Source organism: Populus alba, chromosome 7 (assembly GCF_005239225.2).
Source record: "Populus alba chromosome 7, ASM523922v2, whole genome shotgun sequence".
In the NCBI taxonomy this organism is placed as follows: Eukaryota; Viridiplantae; Streptophyta; class Magnoliopsida; order Malpighiales; family Salicaceae; genus Populus; species Populus alba.
In genome coordinates, this window is record NC_133290.1 from 6,029,649 (window position 1) to 6,045,050 (window position 15,402).

The following is a 15,402-nucleotide window of genomic DNA, read 5'->3' on the forward strand; positions in this document are numbered from 1 at the left end:
AAATTTAATAAAAAAATTCATAATTGTCTAATTTATTTTTTATTTCAAATTTGAATCCTATTCTTTTAATTTTCCTTTTGTTAAATTAATTGTTTTTTCAATTTCACAATTCGATAAAAAATTTGTAGTTGTCCTCTAATTTATTTTTTATTTTATTTTTTAAATATCTTTTTATTAAATTGATTTTTCTTTTCAATTTAATCCTTCAATTAAAAAACTTTAGTTTTCCTCTAATTTATTTTTTTATTTTCATGTTGATTCCCATTCTTGTAATTTAATTCTATTTTCTTTATTTTTTTTATCCTTTTTATAGTTTAATTATTATTTTTTTCTAATTCCATCTTTCAATAATTGATCGGTTTAATTTCACCCTTAAATAAAAAAAAATAGTTGTTCTTTAATTTATTTTCTATTTCAATGTTAATCCTCATTTTTTTTTAATTGCTATTTATTGTTTTGGATTCTTTTGTATAGTTTTTTTTTTTAATTTTATCATTTAATATTAATTGGTTGGAGATTGAGTTTTGTGATTTTTTAAGGCATGATGTTTTCAATCTAATAAACTAGATATGAGTTTGAAAAGTTAATATGAATTCTCATCATTTTTTTTTTTAGATATATATATTTTTTTTTTATCTTTTAACATTTTTTTATTAAAAAATAGGTTTTTGTATTTTTTTTTATCAGATTATACTACTCTCGTTATTTGAGCTATAAATTTAGCGATTTAATCCAGGTTAGCTCAACTATTTTTATGGGATTAGTTTTTTTTATTTAAAAAAGAAATTCTAATATTTTTTACAAACATTTTTTTCTTATTGAAAAAAAAAAAAAGAAATCGATCCCGCACGGTTCGACATCTAATTCTATAAAATAATTGGCAAATATATGCAAATTGTTCCATTTTCCATTACTCGGGTAGTTAGTGATCAAAGTTGAAACTGCACCTTACGGCATGAACAGCCGGGATGTAGCTGTCATATGCATAGAGCTCATCATCTGGCCCCCAGCCCTATCTTAAAGTGTTTGGCATTACGGTTTTAAAATGTTTTTTAAAAATTTAAATTTTTTTTTTTAAAAGTAATATATTTTTGATGTTTTTAAATCATTTTAAAGTGCTAATCTCAAAAATAATTTTTAAAAAATAAAAATAACATTATTAACATGTTTTTTTAGTAAAAAACACTTTGAAAAACAATCTCAACCACATTCTCGCTTAAATATCACTAATAAACTACTGTAGTTTTTCTTTTTTGTTACAAAATAGTTCTAATTAACTCCATTGAGATTTCACGAGATCCCAAGAGAGAAGAATACAAAAAATATAATAAATCTTATGAAGTCTCTCATTTGTATGGACAAGGAGTCAAGTGAAGACAAATTAGGATAGAACATGATGAAGTAGAAATATTGTTTTTTTATATATAGAATTTATTAGAAAGTTGGGGTATCCATGTGCCAAACTCCATTTCCACAGTATATCAAGAATGAAAAGGAAAGTTTGAACTCCATCATTGACATGAATTCTAAAGAAACGGTACAATTTTAATTTCTACTAATTATAAAAATTAAAATGAATTCTTCTTCTTCTTTTTTCTTCAATGAAGTTAGAAAAACCCAAGAAAAATTACGAGATAGTAAATGTTCTCGGTGTTCATATATTTTTGTGAACCCAGACAGATCTATCGATGAGATGCAGTGGTGAAGACGAGGACAAGAGGAATATTCTTGCAATATTTCAACTGCAAACATTTTGTACAAGAAAACAGCCAAAACACCAACTTGTAGGAGATGATAAGGACAGCAGAGCTCAAAAAACAAAAGGAGAAATTAAGGTCAATCAAAGTTTGATAACCGACCAAACTAACACAAATTAAGATCTCTAAAAGTTTTTTTCCAAACCTCCTGCTAAAAATAGAAGAAAATCACCATCATCTTCCTCTTCCAAAAAATTAATGTCATTCCACTCTAAACAAAGTACAGATCACTCACTATATTCCAATCTCCACGTCTCTGCAACTTGATCCTCCTTCACTCACAATCTCCTGCAGTTATAACACAAAGTTAAATCAGGATAAACCCTAAACAAAACTGAAAGTTTTCTTTTCTATTTTCAGAATTTTGAAATGAAAAACGAAAATGGTTAATTGCAAGCTAGTTTTCTTATATATGTATATTCTAACCTGTGAACTCTTGCTATGTTGCACTTCCTCATGGACAAAACCGGACCTTCTACTTTCACCAACTGATCTCTCCATCGACCCTTCACTCTTATCAACTTTCTTGGAACCAATGTGGCTTCTCTTTAGGCCCAGGAGCCCTTTCCACCTTGTAGAACCTTTAGGTGGCCTCGGTGAAACTTCATCATCCTGATCATCGTCAACAAGAAGTTCATCTCTAATAGTCCTTTGCATTTGGTTGCTGCCATTATCTTTGAATGGCAAGAGCCTGCCCTTGAAGAAAAGCTCATCAGCACTCATCATGGAGTAGTTTGTCACTGAGAATTCAAAGTCAGTGGACACCGGGGTCTCTCTTGAGCTCCTTTCTTGCTTCATAATCTGTTGGGAATCAACAAAATCATTAGAGAAGGAGATTCTAGGGCTCATGGGAGGGCAATAACCTTTGTGCTCGGAGTTGTACATGTCTAAACATGCCATGGGATTTCAAAACAACATGTAAAATGAGAAAGAAAAATATTTAGCCCTAATAAATTCTATAGGGGACCCTCACACACTGTTACAACCTACCCAGTAGTGTTTGTATTTATATCTAAGGAGGGAGGTGGCTAGCCAGAAAGCTAGAACATGTCATATGTTTTTTACTTTTGAATTCATGCATGGCATGACCATGAATCCATGATGTGATTTTTTGTTTTGTCATGACATGTTAATTGGTATTCAATGATGACCAGTTTCGAAGCTCCATCTACAATCCCGTATTTTTTACTGTTTTCCTCGAATGTGGCCCGTGTGGGTGAAGTTACCAAGAAACTCTTCTCTTCTACCATTTTCTAAAACAATAAACTGGCCAGTGAATAAAATAGTACGCAGTCTCTCTTCATAGGAGGAGCCAACCAGTAGGCGTTAATGCATGTTTTTTTTTTTAAAAAAAAAAAACTTAATGTTTGAATATTACTTCTCTCGAAGTTTCTTTGAATTGAGAATGAGATTTATTGATAGGTGTTCTTTTTGACGAAGATTTGTAAAAAAAGATTTTAAAATTTAAGCCCCCATTTTCTTTAATTATCAATGTGGCCAAAATAGAAATCTGGGAAGATCCTATTCGTGAAAGATGACAAACCAACAACTAGAAATAATTTGGGAATTACATTAACTATTAAGTGATGATCATTGCTGGGTTACATGTCTCACAATATTCTCAAGCTACTGGTAATGGCGAAAGCACTCCTTTATGTAGGATTAATAATTAATCAAAACATTAACACTAATTAAGAGGTGAGAGCGGGGAAACAGGATTACCGATTTAAACTTATAGAAATAGTTTTCTTTTTATCTATTTTCTTACCATCTTAGCAATGTTCTTGCCATCAATGCATGATGGCTCACTTTTCTAGCTCATCAAAAATCTTGTATACATGCACATTTTCAAAAGAAGTGCATGCATGCATGTGGAGAGACAGGCAAAGATAAGAATCATTTATGGCCTGGACAGTGAGTAAATGATACAGATGATGGAGGGCCGTGATAAAATAAGCTGTCATGTAGCCAGATTTAGGGAGATGGCCGGTATCCATGGCTGGCATGCAGTGCTACAGCTTTCTTTGTTTAAGAGATAAAGGGGGTAAATGCTCTATCTGGTTGTTTTTAGCTAACTAAGAGAGTCATGGAAATAGTGGAGCACAGTGATAGAGCAGTCCAGAGGGGCTGGGGTGGCATGCATTGGATAATTTGACCAGCTTTGACTTGTAAGTAAATAGGCAGTGAATGAGCTGGCCATCGATACCGACCCATCAAGGGACCACGTGATCATCAGCTCCCTTTAGCCCTTTCCTTCAAAAAAATATTGGTATAGAAACATTATGAAAATCTCGTAAATCAAACACTACACAACTAGCTAGTGGGGGTCTAATTAATTATTCGTAATTAGGAACTAATTAAGTGGCAGCCATGAAGCATATCATCCAGCTAGTGATTATCTTTGCTTAGTTAAGTACACCCGTCCAGGTTTAATTTCATTATCCTCAACCCTAATCCCATCTCTCAATCACTTTGTTTTATTTGTTTTAATTTATGGATATTGAAGTTGATATATGACCGATGGATCATGAGTAAAGTCCTCCACCAAAGTTGAGTTGATATTTATAGACATTAATGGAGTTACCAGACCCAGCCTCTGCTGTTGCTTGCTAGTTCTTGTAACTTCTGTGAAATAATGGGGCATTACACATGCAACCACAGGCAAGAAAGGATACAGTCACTTGCCTGTTGCCTCTGGACAAGTACTCTTGGGCCTCTGGGCTAGCCTGTTCGCTGTTGAATTTCTTTTTTCTATGTATTAAAAAAAATAAAAATTAAACAGCAAGCAGAGGAGTCCAGAGGACGAGCAGTACTTGTCCTGAAAATGTAGTGGCAACATGAAAGGCAGAGATATTTTGAGTATCTAATAATTAAATAGAAAAAAATAGTTGGCAAGGTCTGGAATCAACAAATTCAACTCTTGGATTTGGAGATTTCGCCTCTTATATGGGATCTGATTAAATTAAACAAATTTGGCGATCAACTGCTCAGGGATTTGATTATATATATATATATATATATAAAAAGAACTGAATTTTCTTAAGAAATACGATAGAGGCGGGCTCTCAAGAGATGCCATAGAAATGGCAAGGAGAGGTCTCCAAGCAGGGGAGTGGCATCTTGAAGACAGATAAAGATAATAAGACAGCAAGTACACTGAGACATTTTGTACCACTGGGATAGGTCTTAGTAACATGTGCAGCGCAGGCCTGGCCAGGCCAGGAAGAATAAAAAGAAGGCCTGGACTTCAACATTGTAGTCTCTTTAATTTAACTTGTACCCAAAGGACATGGTTGTCACTCACATGGCTAAAACCCTTTACAATCCCTCAAACGAATCCGGCTCTGCCACGTGTCGGGATCCCCACGGACCGATGCCTTGAGTGAAGACCAGTCAAACCTCTTAAATCAGACCACGAGTAGTTTTGGTGCCTCTCTTTCTTCTGCCCTTGTAGGCTGGGACTTCTGGTTCCGGAGATTATTTTTTAGTCGCTTAAGTACAGTTGACCATCAGATCTTTCTCAGATTCCGAGCTGCCCCTTTTAAATGCTTTCTCGGTGTTGTTTGTAGCGGTTGATGGTGGCAATTTTGAGTAGAACTAGAGGGTATTTTAGGAAACAAGCAATTAGTGAAAGGACTAAATCACAAAATAATGTAAAGTATAGGGATTCAAAATCGGATATTAAGAAAGAATTATAGGAGCAATCAAAGCCTATGGTTTTTATTGATGACAACCCTAATTTCGAAGAGCGTCGTTCGTACATTTGATTTTTTTTTTTCTTTTTCGGATTTCCAAATGTTGGATTTGAGAAAAAATAAATTATTGGTGTAAACAGTTTACTTAAGAATAAAAATTGTTTTATTAATTTACTAGAGTGTTTCACGTATATTATATATCTAACCTTGTATAGCGTACGGAGGTGTACATGTGGACATTGCTTTATTCTCCTGTCTGATGGCAAGGCAAATTCTATTCATCAATCCAACTTACCTGTTCCCTTGCCCTTGCTATATCGTTGATGAACAAGTCACTTGGCCTAATAGTAAAGAAATTTAATGATATTCTTAACGTGTTTTTTAAGAAAAAAATGATAAATTCAAAAACTGATATATATTTTACGATTTATTTTTTAAATATTAAGATAGAAACATATTAAATTGATTGGGTCAGTCCTAATAAACCTATAAAATTCATGATATTAGTCATAAGAATATGGTAACATTAAAAAAAATTAAAACAAATTAGAAAATATAATTCTAATAAACCAAATATTAAAGTATAAAAATAAAAAAAAAATTCAATTTTAAAAAGAATTTACAAAAAGCAACTTGAGTAGATTTAGATAAATTTGTCAAATTCACGACTTAGATCATAAAAACAAGATCATCCCATAAAAAAATAAAAAACAAAATACAAAGGTCAGCTCTCAACCAATCCATTGTTGATGGAAAAAATTAAAAACAAAAATAAATTTTAAAAAAGTAATGAAAAAACTCAAAGTTAAACTAGATCATGAGCTTATAAAAACAGTTAAACAAAAATTTTTTTTTTTTTAATTTAAGCAATAAAATAATCCTTTAAAAAGGAGCCTATGAGATTATGCATAATGGACCATCTCAGTTTTAGGTCAAAAATTAATGAAATCCCTTTTCATCAATTTTTGACCTAAAATCATGAAAAAAAACCTTAGAGACATAAATAACTAATTTATGAGCTCAAATTAGCAAAAAATTGGTTCAAAAACTAAAAGTCAACTTGAATAAAAAAATTTCTCAATCTCAAATTTACTTCATCAAGTGAGATGAAGGAGAATTTTTTGGAGAATTTTTTTTTTAACCCCTCTTATCAAATAGAATTAATTGATATCAAGATCAATTTTTTCATGGTTGAGATTGACACCAACCAAATTTATTTTTTCTCTTTCATGAGAATCCAACGATATTTTTTCTCTTATCTTACCTCTCATATTAGGAATCAAAAAATCATTTACCTCCTTTTTTAACTTTGATAATTTTTCTTTTAATCTTATTATTTTTTAATAAATTAAAAGTAATTGATTATCAATTTGGTCATAAAATAAAAAATGTTTATGGCCAAAACAAAAAAAATTACTTTAAAAAACCATGATAATGAAAGGAATTACAAGTACTTGGTATATAAGAAAAGCACCATTCTCTTATGCGTGCGATCTGGGAAAGGTGAGGTGGTATAGATAGGGATTCGAAGGTTACGATGTCTTTCTAGATGATTTACCAATTTGGGCTTATGATGGTTAGGCCTGAGGATATCAAAAGGCTGGACCTGGTATTGAGAAGCGTAACCTGATCACAAGAATCTCAGAGATCATGGTATCTCCACTAAGAGCAATTACGTAGTAAAATTGATTTCTCCGAAGAGTTAATGAAAACGTTAAATTAAATGACATCGAAACAGGATTATTTATTTGATAATGGACATCAAAAGAAATAATTATTCCATACAAATGTTGTTCAAGAACAAAGTTCAAACATGGTGAACTTGCACAGATCGGCATGCCATCATTAATCCATCGGGGAGAGAAACTTTGCAAGTGTTCCTAGTCCCCTCTGGTTTAAAACCCCATCAACAGACTAACTTGTCCCCTCGTGAAGGACTAGCATACCTCCATCAAAGACAAATGGTGTCAAGAACAGAAGGAAAAAACTCAACCACAAATGGAAGCTGATCATTCCATGGGGAAATCACGAATTATTAATCATTACTTGCACAAGCACAAAGAGACAAATACACACCTTCACCACCTACCATGGCTTCGTTGAATTTTCATGTGCAAATGTTGTTGAGCATAGTTCACAAGCTTCTCGATTTCTTCTGCACCTTCTATTTGGCCATTGTGATTGGTATCAGCTACCTTCATGACCTGCCGCGCCTTCCACCAGGGAAACCAAACCCTCAAGCTTTGAATAGCCTCTTTTAGCTCTTCATGGCTAACACGTCCATCGTTGTCCATTTCAAACTGACGGAGCCAGGCTTTGAAATCTTCCACCGTCATTTCACGGTTGGGATTCACCTGAAAACAACACATTATGGCCATGTTGTTCTTGGAATATGGAGTACTGTTTGCTATGGCAATATGTTGTAGTTGGCTGTTCTGCTTGAGAATTACGAGCACATAAAAGGAGATAATTGCTTCACCAAAATAATAATAATAATAATAATGCTCGAGTGGTTGTAGTGGAGCACCGAATATATTCTTTCCTTTCCATTTCTTTAGTTTTGGTTGCATCTTTTCTTAATTTCTATGGTACTTAATTAGAACTCAAGCTCACAGCTTTATTCTCGTAGTGAAATGCATGTTCTCTACCTGGTCAGACCGACGTATATACGTTACCTAATAGTAGAATATAGTGTGCAAAATGTAAAGGAAGACTCATTTTGATACATGTGATGAACGAGAAATGTTGAAGATCAATCTAGAGTCAAAGAAGGCACCTTGATATTGATTTATTTTAAAAATAGCTAGGTGTAGTATCGAATAATTTTTTATTGACAGGAAAGAATAAAATCATGATAACTTTAATAGACTTCTATATAATATAATAAAGAGTTAATTAAGGGTCTCAGTTAGTCGAGATTTGTTACTGACTCTATTTAAAAAATAATATACTTTAAATTTTAGCTCCAATATTCATACGGAAGAAATACTTGCAGATATAAAGTAATAAATGAGGCATAACACTCGTACATAAGCATAAAATAATTGACATCAGCGAAGTTGCACGCTCATATTGGCATGCATTACCATAAAATAATTAAAGACGTCGGAGAATGTAATCTTGTTCTTCCATGGCCTTTGCCCTCTGCCCTCATTCTAATTAAAAGAAAAAAAAAAAAAAAAAAAAGAGAAAAGAAAACGACATGCACTTTTAATAACAAGCACATAAATTTTGTGGAGTTGGACAAAAGCAGCCCTACCTTCTCAGCCATTTTTTTCTTATTCTTCAAAGTGATGCTTGTTCTTCCCCGTTCTTTTCTGTTTCTCTTTCCTTGTCATATTTGAAGACATGGTTTTATATATATATATATATATATATATATAAAAAATAAAGCCATTATGAAAACTATAGTTATCATACTAAATCTTTCGTCTAACCCATCTAAGGATGTCAATATCAACACAAAATGATATATATATGAATTTTTGTTTTAAAATAAAATAATAGTGTTTTGGACAAAAGATAAAAGAAAAAAACTAACGTGACATCGTTTTGGATAAAAAATAAAAATTATATTCTTAAAATTAACTTGTTTGTGTCTCACTCGAGTTTAATTAAATCAATTAGGGCACATATTGACCTACTAAGTTATCCAAGTTTGATTTGATATAAATATTTAAAATGATTAACAAAAAATTAATTTAGACAAAATTCTAAATTAAAAAATTACCGAATTAACCTATCAAACTAAATCAAGTTTAATAACATTCCTCAAAACTATTATAGACAACAATAGAGTAAAATACATGTCCCCTTTATATTAATTTTGAGTTATCCAACAGAAGACTCGATAATAATTTTTGCTCTTTTATCATAATAAATCAATTGTCAATATTATGTCTTTGTCGTATGGAGTTTAATAGAAGTAAAATCAATGAGTATAAGTGTATTTCTCAATAAGGAAAAAATGAATGGCAAGGCGAAACAAAAAGAATTGAGAAAGGTGAAATCCAAGTATGATGACCTTAATTTGATTTTTTTTTTTTTTTAAATCAGATTTAAGCCGAGCATGTAAGCTGTGATGATTTGTGTAGTCCGCCAATACCGCCTCCCTATGAAGCCAAGTGCTGCCCCTCTCTCTCTCCCCCTTCTCTCTCTTCTTTCGAAGATATCATGAAAGTTGCGACTTTGGTTGCTTGGATAGAGAGTCTTCAGAAACTAAACTAAAAACAAGTTGGTCCTTCTTCTTGAAAGATTCCTCGCAAGAAAGAAATGTATATGCATCGATAAAAGATACACACACTCGTTAATTTCCACCTCCACCAGGCACCAGCTATGAATTTATGGTAAAATAATTATTGTTTTTTTTAGATAATTGTTATAAATGCTAATTATCTTTAATTAACATGTTTCCTCTGTACCATAAAAAAGAAGACGCCTATAATGTTCATAATTTGATGTTTATAATGACCCCCCACCACCAATCGTTCTGATGTTAATTAATTACTAAAGATTCCAGCAGTCTCGACAGCCCACGACCACAAGCCAACTTTCAGATTTTCTTCCGAAAGCCATGGTTTTTTTCAGTGTCGGAGAAATTATATGAACTTGTTTTGAGATTCGGAGCGTAATTAAATGAGCTTTGTGTAACATGAAGAAAAGGAAAGAAAAATTGTAACCCAACTAGGATTTGCTTTGATTGGGCTACGTACCCAAATCTGGTCAAAGATTGACAGCAATAAATCTTGGAACTTTAAGTAATGTCTAGGAGTGATAAAACAATCCTAAGCTATCAGAAAAAAAAAATCTTTTTTAGAACTATAAGGTTTCTTGGTCGTAGTTCTCTCTTCACATAACTGGAGCCAACAGCAACTTGAAGAAATGCATCCTCCAATATATCAAGACAACCCAAAATATGCATCCCAAGGGTATCCAATGAACATCTCTACTAGACAACCTTACGCTCCATATATCTCCTCAGCCACCGCCACCGCAACACGGTGGTCTACTGGTCTTTGCCATTGTTGCGATGACCCGGCAAATTGTCTCGTTACTTGCATATGTCCATGTGTTACCTTTGGACAAATTGCTGAGGTAGTCAATAAGGGTTCAATATGTAAGCCCCCATCCAACGCAAACCTGTGCATATTTAGTGAATTTCTCAAGTTAAAAAGCTGCCTTTTAAGTGACGGAATATTTGTTTTTTGGCCTTTTCATGCAGCTTGTGCAGCAAGTGGTGCAGTTTATGGTCTGCTGCTGGGTTTTACAGGTTTGTCATGCTTGTACTCGTGCTTCTATCGGTCAAGATTGAGAGGACAATATGACTTGGAAGAGGCTCCTTGTGTAGATTGCTTGGTTCACTTCTTCTGTGAGCCTTGTGCACTTTGTCAGGAGTATAGAGAGCTCAGGAATCGTGATTTTGATATGGGGATTGGTAAGTACGAATTAATTACCTCTCTTTCAATACTTAAGAAATAACATTAATCCTATTAGCTGATACCATTGTACTCATTTGACTGTGTTTAATTTGAAGGTTGGCAGGCTAACATGGATAGACAAAGCAGGGGAATTACAGTTGCTCCTCCAGTTGTTGGTGGGGGCATGAGCAGATGATATTGAAAGAAACTACTCCTGTATTTCTACAATGATTTTCTCCATCCATCCATCTAATCTTCCCTCGCTGTTCGTATGATATATCTTGAATTTTAATAAAAATGTACTGTGCTTATATGCTATCTGTTTGGATTGATTTGGTTCCCCAAAACTTTTTTCCTTTCTTTAATTATGCAATAATCAACATAAATGCAAAGTGTAAATTTGAGACTGATCATTAAATATTATGAATTCTAAGATGGAAAAGGAGAAGGATATAGAGGTTGAAGTTTGATGGTGAGTCCTTGATAGGTTGGTACTAGTACTGTCATAACCCAATTTTTGACCATTTTATTATTATTATTATTATTATTATTTTTATTTATTGAAAAGGATAAAAAAAATCGGTGAAAAAATAATAATGATGATGAGAAAACAAGTAAAATGAAATAAATGAAGAATTGAATTAATTTTTGGGTTAAGGGCAATATGAATGGAAGTTTTGGGGTTTAATTAAACTTTGGAATTAATCTAATTAAGTTTGGAATTAATTTGTTTAATTAAGGGTTTTAATTGGAGAAGTTTTGAGATTTAATTAAGCTTGAAATTAATTTAATTCATCCAATCATGGATTTAATTAAGTTTTGAGACTTAATTAAGCTTGGAATTGATTTAATTAATCCAATTAAGAGTTTAATTGGATAATTGATAAGTTTTAGACTTAATTGGACTTGAATTTAATTAAATTAACTTATTCAGGGCTTAATTGAAGAACTATTAAGGTTTGGGGTTCAAATTTTCGAAATTAAAATCCAAGGGACTACATTGGAAAAGCGCTGAAATAAAGGGTCCAAATTTTACATTTTATCCAGGGGCTTGATTGCACGATTTCAGAAATTCAAGGACCAAAATGCAAATGACCATTAAACGCAGCACTGTTCATCTTCTTCAACGGTTCAGCTGCCGGCCGCCACCATTACTCCTGCAATAACAGTCGATTGATTACCTGGTAACGGTGGAATTCTGTGGCTATAAAACGGGAAGAAAACACAGAACCGAGAGGAGGACAATAGAGTATAAATCCAGAGAAATAATACGCAGAGACAGTGGGGAGAGCAAGACAGAGCGAAGAAAACCCAGGAGAGGGGAAGAAAATCACAGAACAAAGCAGAAAAATAACCAGGGAAAAGGGGCAGAAACGAGGGAAAGAAAAACAAGAGTAGAGCCGAGGAGCACGAAAAAAGCCAGGGGGAACCGGCAGGACAGATAGAGAGCGACTGAGAATAAAAAAAAACTGAGGGGAAGAACACGAAAGAAGTAAACAGAGAGCACAAACGAAAACAGAAAGGGGACAAAAAAAAAAAAACAGAGAAGCAAGGAATAACACAGCAAAACAAGGAAAAGGGACGTAGAGAGGAGGACGTTGAAACAAGAAACCCACTGACTGCCTCTTCTCCAGCACCAGCTTCCAAAACCAGAGGACAAGACTGAAAAAAAACAGGAGAGGAACGAGCAGCTGACAGAAGAGAACACCGACAGAAGGGGAACGAATGAACGCAGGGATCTTGAGGCAAGGATAGACGACCAAGAAAGACTGAAAAATCCAGATCGCCACTTCCAGCACCAGGTAAGTTGCGCTTTCCCTTCTTCTGGCAATTTAATTACATGCTCCTATAGCGGGCGTGCGTGAATTGTTCACGCACGCCTGCTGGTAAAAAAAACAATGGCCAGCCGGGTCAAGCCTGTGACCCGGCTAGGCCTGCTGGGTCCAGCCCAGCCCATGTGGGCTGAGCTGGACCCAGCTAAAAAAATAATAAAAAATAGAAAACAATAGAAAAACAAAAAATAAAAACAGAAAAAATAAAAAAAATAAAAGTAAAAAAAATATGTATGCATGAATAAAAAATAATGTAAATTTATTGGTTTATTCACTGACGCCAGAGTCAGGAATAAAAATACCAGTTTAAATTTATATTATTTTTATTCGTTGTATTTTTATTTTTGTTTAGCTAGAAAAATAAAAAATGTGTGCATGCGTAAAAATAAATTTATTTTTATTTATTCACTGGCGCTAGAGTAGGGAATTAAAAAATATTGATCTAATTTTTTTCAGCTACGAATTTTTACCAACGCCAGAGTTGGAATTATTCGAGCTCGAATATTCACTAGCACCAGAGTCAGGAATATTATAAACAAATCATCACATCATAAATTAATAAATATTTAGAAATTTAAGACAAAACCAACAATGCAGTCTGCCTTAGGCAGAACGTTTAAGGGGTGATAATATCTTCCCTTTTACGTAACCAATCCCGAGTCATAGAATCTCTGTTGACTAGTTAGGGTTCCTAATGACCATAATACTAGGTGGCGACTCCTCAAACGAGATATTTTTTCTAAAAGAACCGGATGCCAGAATCTGTTCTTTTTTTCCATGATCGAGAGAATTATTTTTAGGGCCGCCGCGATGTCTGTTGCGACAGAATGACGACTCCGCTGGGGACTTAGGATTAAGCTTTGTATTTTGTCTTATTATTGCTATTTTTTTATTATTATTTTTTGTTGTTGTTGTGTTTATTTTTTTTATTTTTTCCTGCATTTATTGCTTTAGCATGCATCCTTGTTTATATTGTCATGCATCACTTTGGGAGCACACACTTTACAACCTAGGATAAGTGGGGAAGTAACGGTACCCCAATGGCTTTAGCCTGGGTAATACTCGTGAAACCATCCAACTCTCGCTTGATTGTTTACTTGGAAGTGGTTGATATGCCAAACTGATATTACTCAGGGCCTCTATCTTCACACTACTTGTAAGCCTCATATCGACCTTTCATGGACGATCACTGAGCATGCGAGAGACCTTTTGAGACTAGATAATAACCAACCCCTTGATGCACTGAATAATTAGGATCTTTCTATTAGGTTGTCACCCCGTAAAGGGCAAGTCCGCATTTCATATGTATTTTTTTATTGCTTCAGCATTTTTGCATAATTGCATGATTTACATTTAGCAGGTTGAAATATAGGTTCCCCATTGAAACCCATCTATAACACTTGTTCGGGAAAAAGACAAATGGAAAACGAAGAAAGAGCCCAATTGGAAGCCCAACATCAAAAAGAGGTGGACAATCTTAAGGAAGAAGTCACAAGGCTTACTAGTCTACTCGAGCAAGCCTTGAGAGATAAATTCAGAAAAGCAACACTTATAGCTCAGCCTGAATCTATGCTCGTAAATCCCTTCAATCCACAGAATCTAGGGGCAAATGGGTTGTCATCTGATTTTCAACAAGCCATGCATTTTCAACCAGCATACCCCACGAGAATGTCGTTTACCATTGATTCTACAGAGAAGGAATCTCAAAAGGGCAAGAGGGTAAAAGAAGATGCTATGAACAAATTAGTTGCCCTGGAGCAAATATTGAAAGCATTGGAGGGAATTTGCCTATATGATCCTATAAAGGCTGCTGAGATGTGTTTGGTGCCCAACATTGTCATTCCCAAAAAGTTTAGAGTGCCAGAATTTGTCAAATATACGGGAACTCAATGCCCTATAACTCATCTTAAAGCATACTGCAACAAAATGGCCGAGGTGGTTGATGATGAAAAACTGCTGATTCATTTCTTCCAAGAAAGCTTGAGTGACGCTACCCTCACCTGGTATATGTTGTTAGACAATACCAAGGTTAAAAAATGGAAGGACTTAGTTGATGCCTTCATGAGGCAATATAAGTTCAATATAGAAGTGGGCCCTGATCGTTTAAGCTTGCAAGCTATGGAGAAGAACAACAAGGAGTCCATAAGAGAATACGCCCAGAGATGGAGTGAGGTAGCTGCACAAGTTAATCCTCCCATGTTGGAAAAAGAGATGATCAATTTATTTTCCAACACCTTTAAAGCTCCATACTTTGAGTACCTGGTTAGAAGCTCTGCACAACATTTTACTGACTTGGTTGTTATAGCGGAGAGGATTGAACAAGCCATCAGGTTAGGTAAGATTGCTAACCCGATTGAGAAGAACAGTTTCACTGAAGGTGGTTGCCAAGACACTTATCATTCCTATAGTTAATTGCTTCACACCAACTCTCAGAAAAGCTATGGTGATATTAGGTCAAGAATGATCTACAAATGACTTCAATTGATTGTTGAAAAGATGCCCCTGTCGAGGAGAATGAATGATTGAAAGATTCCAGAAATTCCAATCAATGATCGCTAAATGTTTAGCCCCTTTATATGTTATCATGCCAGTATTTACAGCCCAAGATGTTGTCATAAGTTCTTTCTTGTTGAACTTATTTTCCAAAATTTCAATGAAATAATGAGTTTGTCATTCAATCATGTTTACGATTATCATTATT

At 34.1% G+C, this 15,402-nt stretch overlaps 2 protein-coding genes across 2 annotated transcripts; one reads left to right on the plus strand and one right to left on the minus strand.

Annotated features, from left to right (window-relative positions):
- Nucleotides 1-1,219: 1,219 nt before the first annotated feature.
- LOC118047842 (uncharacterized) lies at nucleotides 1,220-2,757 on the minus strand. Its single transcript, XM_035057246.2, has 2 exons — nucleotides 2,184-2,757; nucleotides 1,220-2,045 (listed from the first exon to the last, which is right to left on the minus strand). The coding sequence occupies exons 1-2, from the start codon at nucleotides 2,655-2,657 to the stop codon at nucleotides 1,992-1,994; spliced, it is 528 nt and encodes a 175-aa protein (XP_034913137.1). The 5' UTR covers nucleotides 2,658-2,757; the 3' UTR covers nucleotides 1,220-1,991.
- Nucleotides 2,758-10,254: 7,497 nt separating this feature from the next.
- LOC118047879 (cell number regulator 1) lies at nucleotides 10,255-11,179 on the plus strand. Its single transcript, XM_035057299.2, has 3 exons — nucleotides 10,255-10,568; nucleotides 10,674-10,886; nucleotides 10,986-11,179. The coding sequence occupies exons 1-3, from the start codon at nucleotides 10,334-10,336 to the stop codon at nucleotides 11,063-11,065; spliced, it is 528 nt and encodes a 175-aa protein (XP_034913190.1). The 5' UTR covers nucleotides 10,255-10,333; the 3' UTR covers nucleotides 11,066-11,179.
- Nucleotides 11,180-15,402: the final 4,223 nt, after the last annotated feature.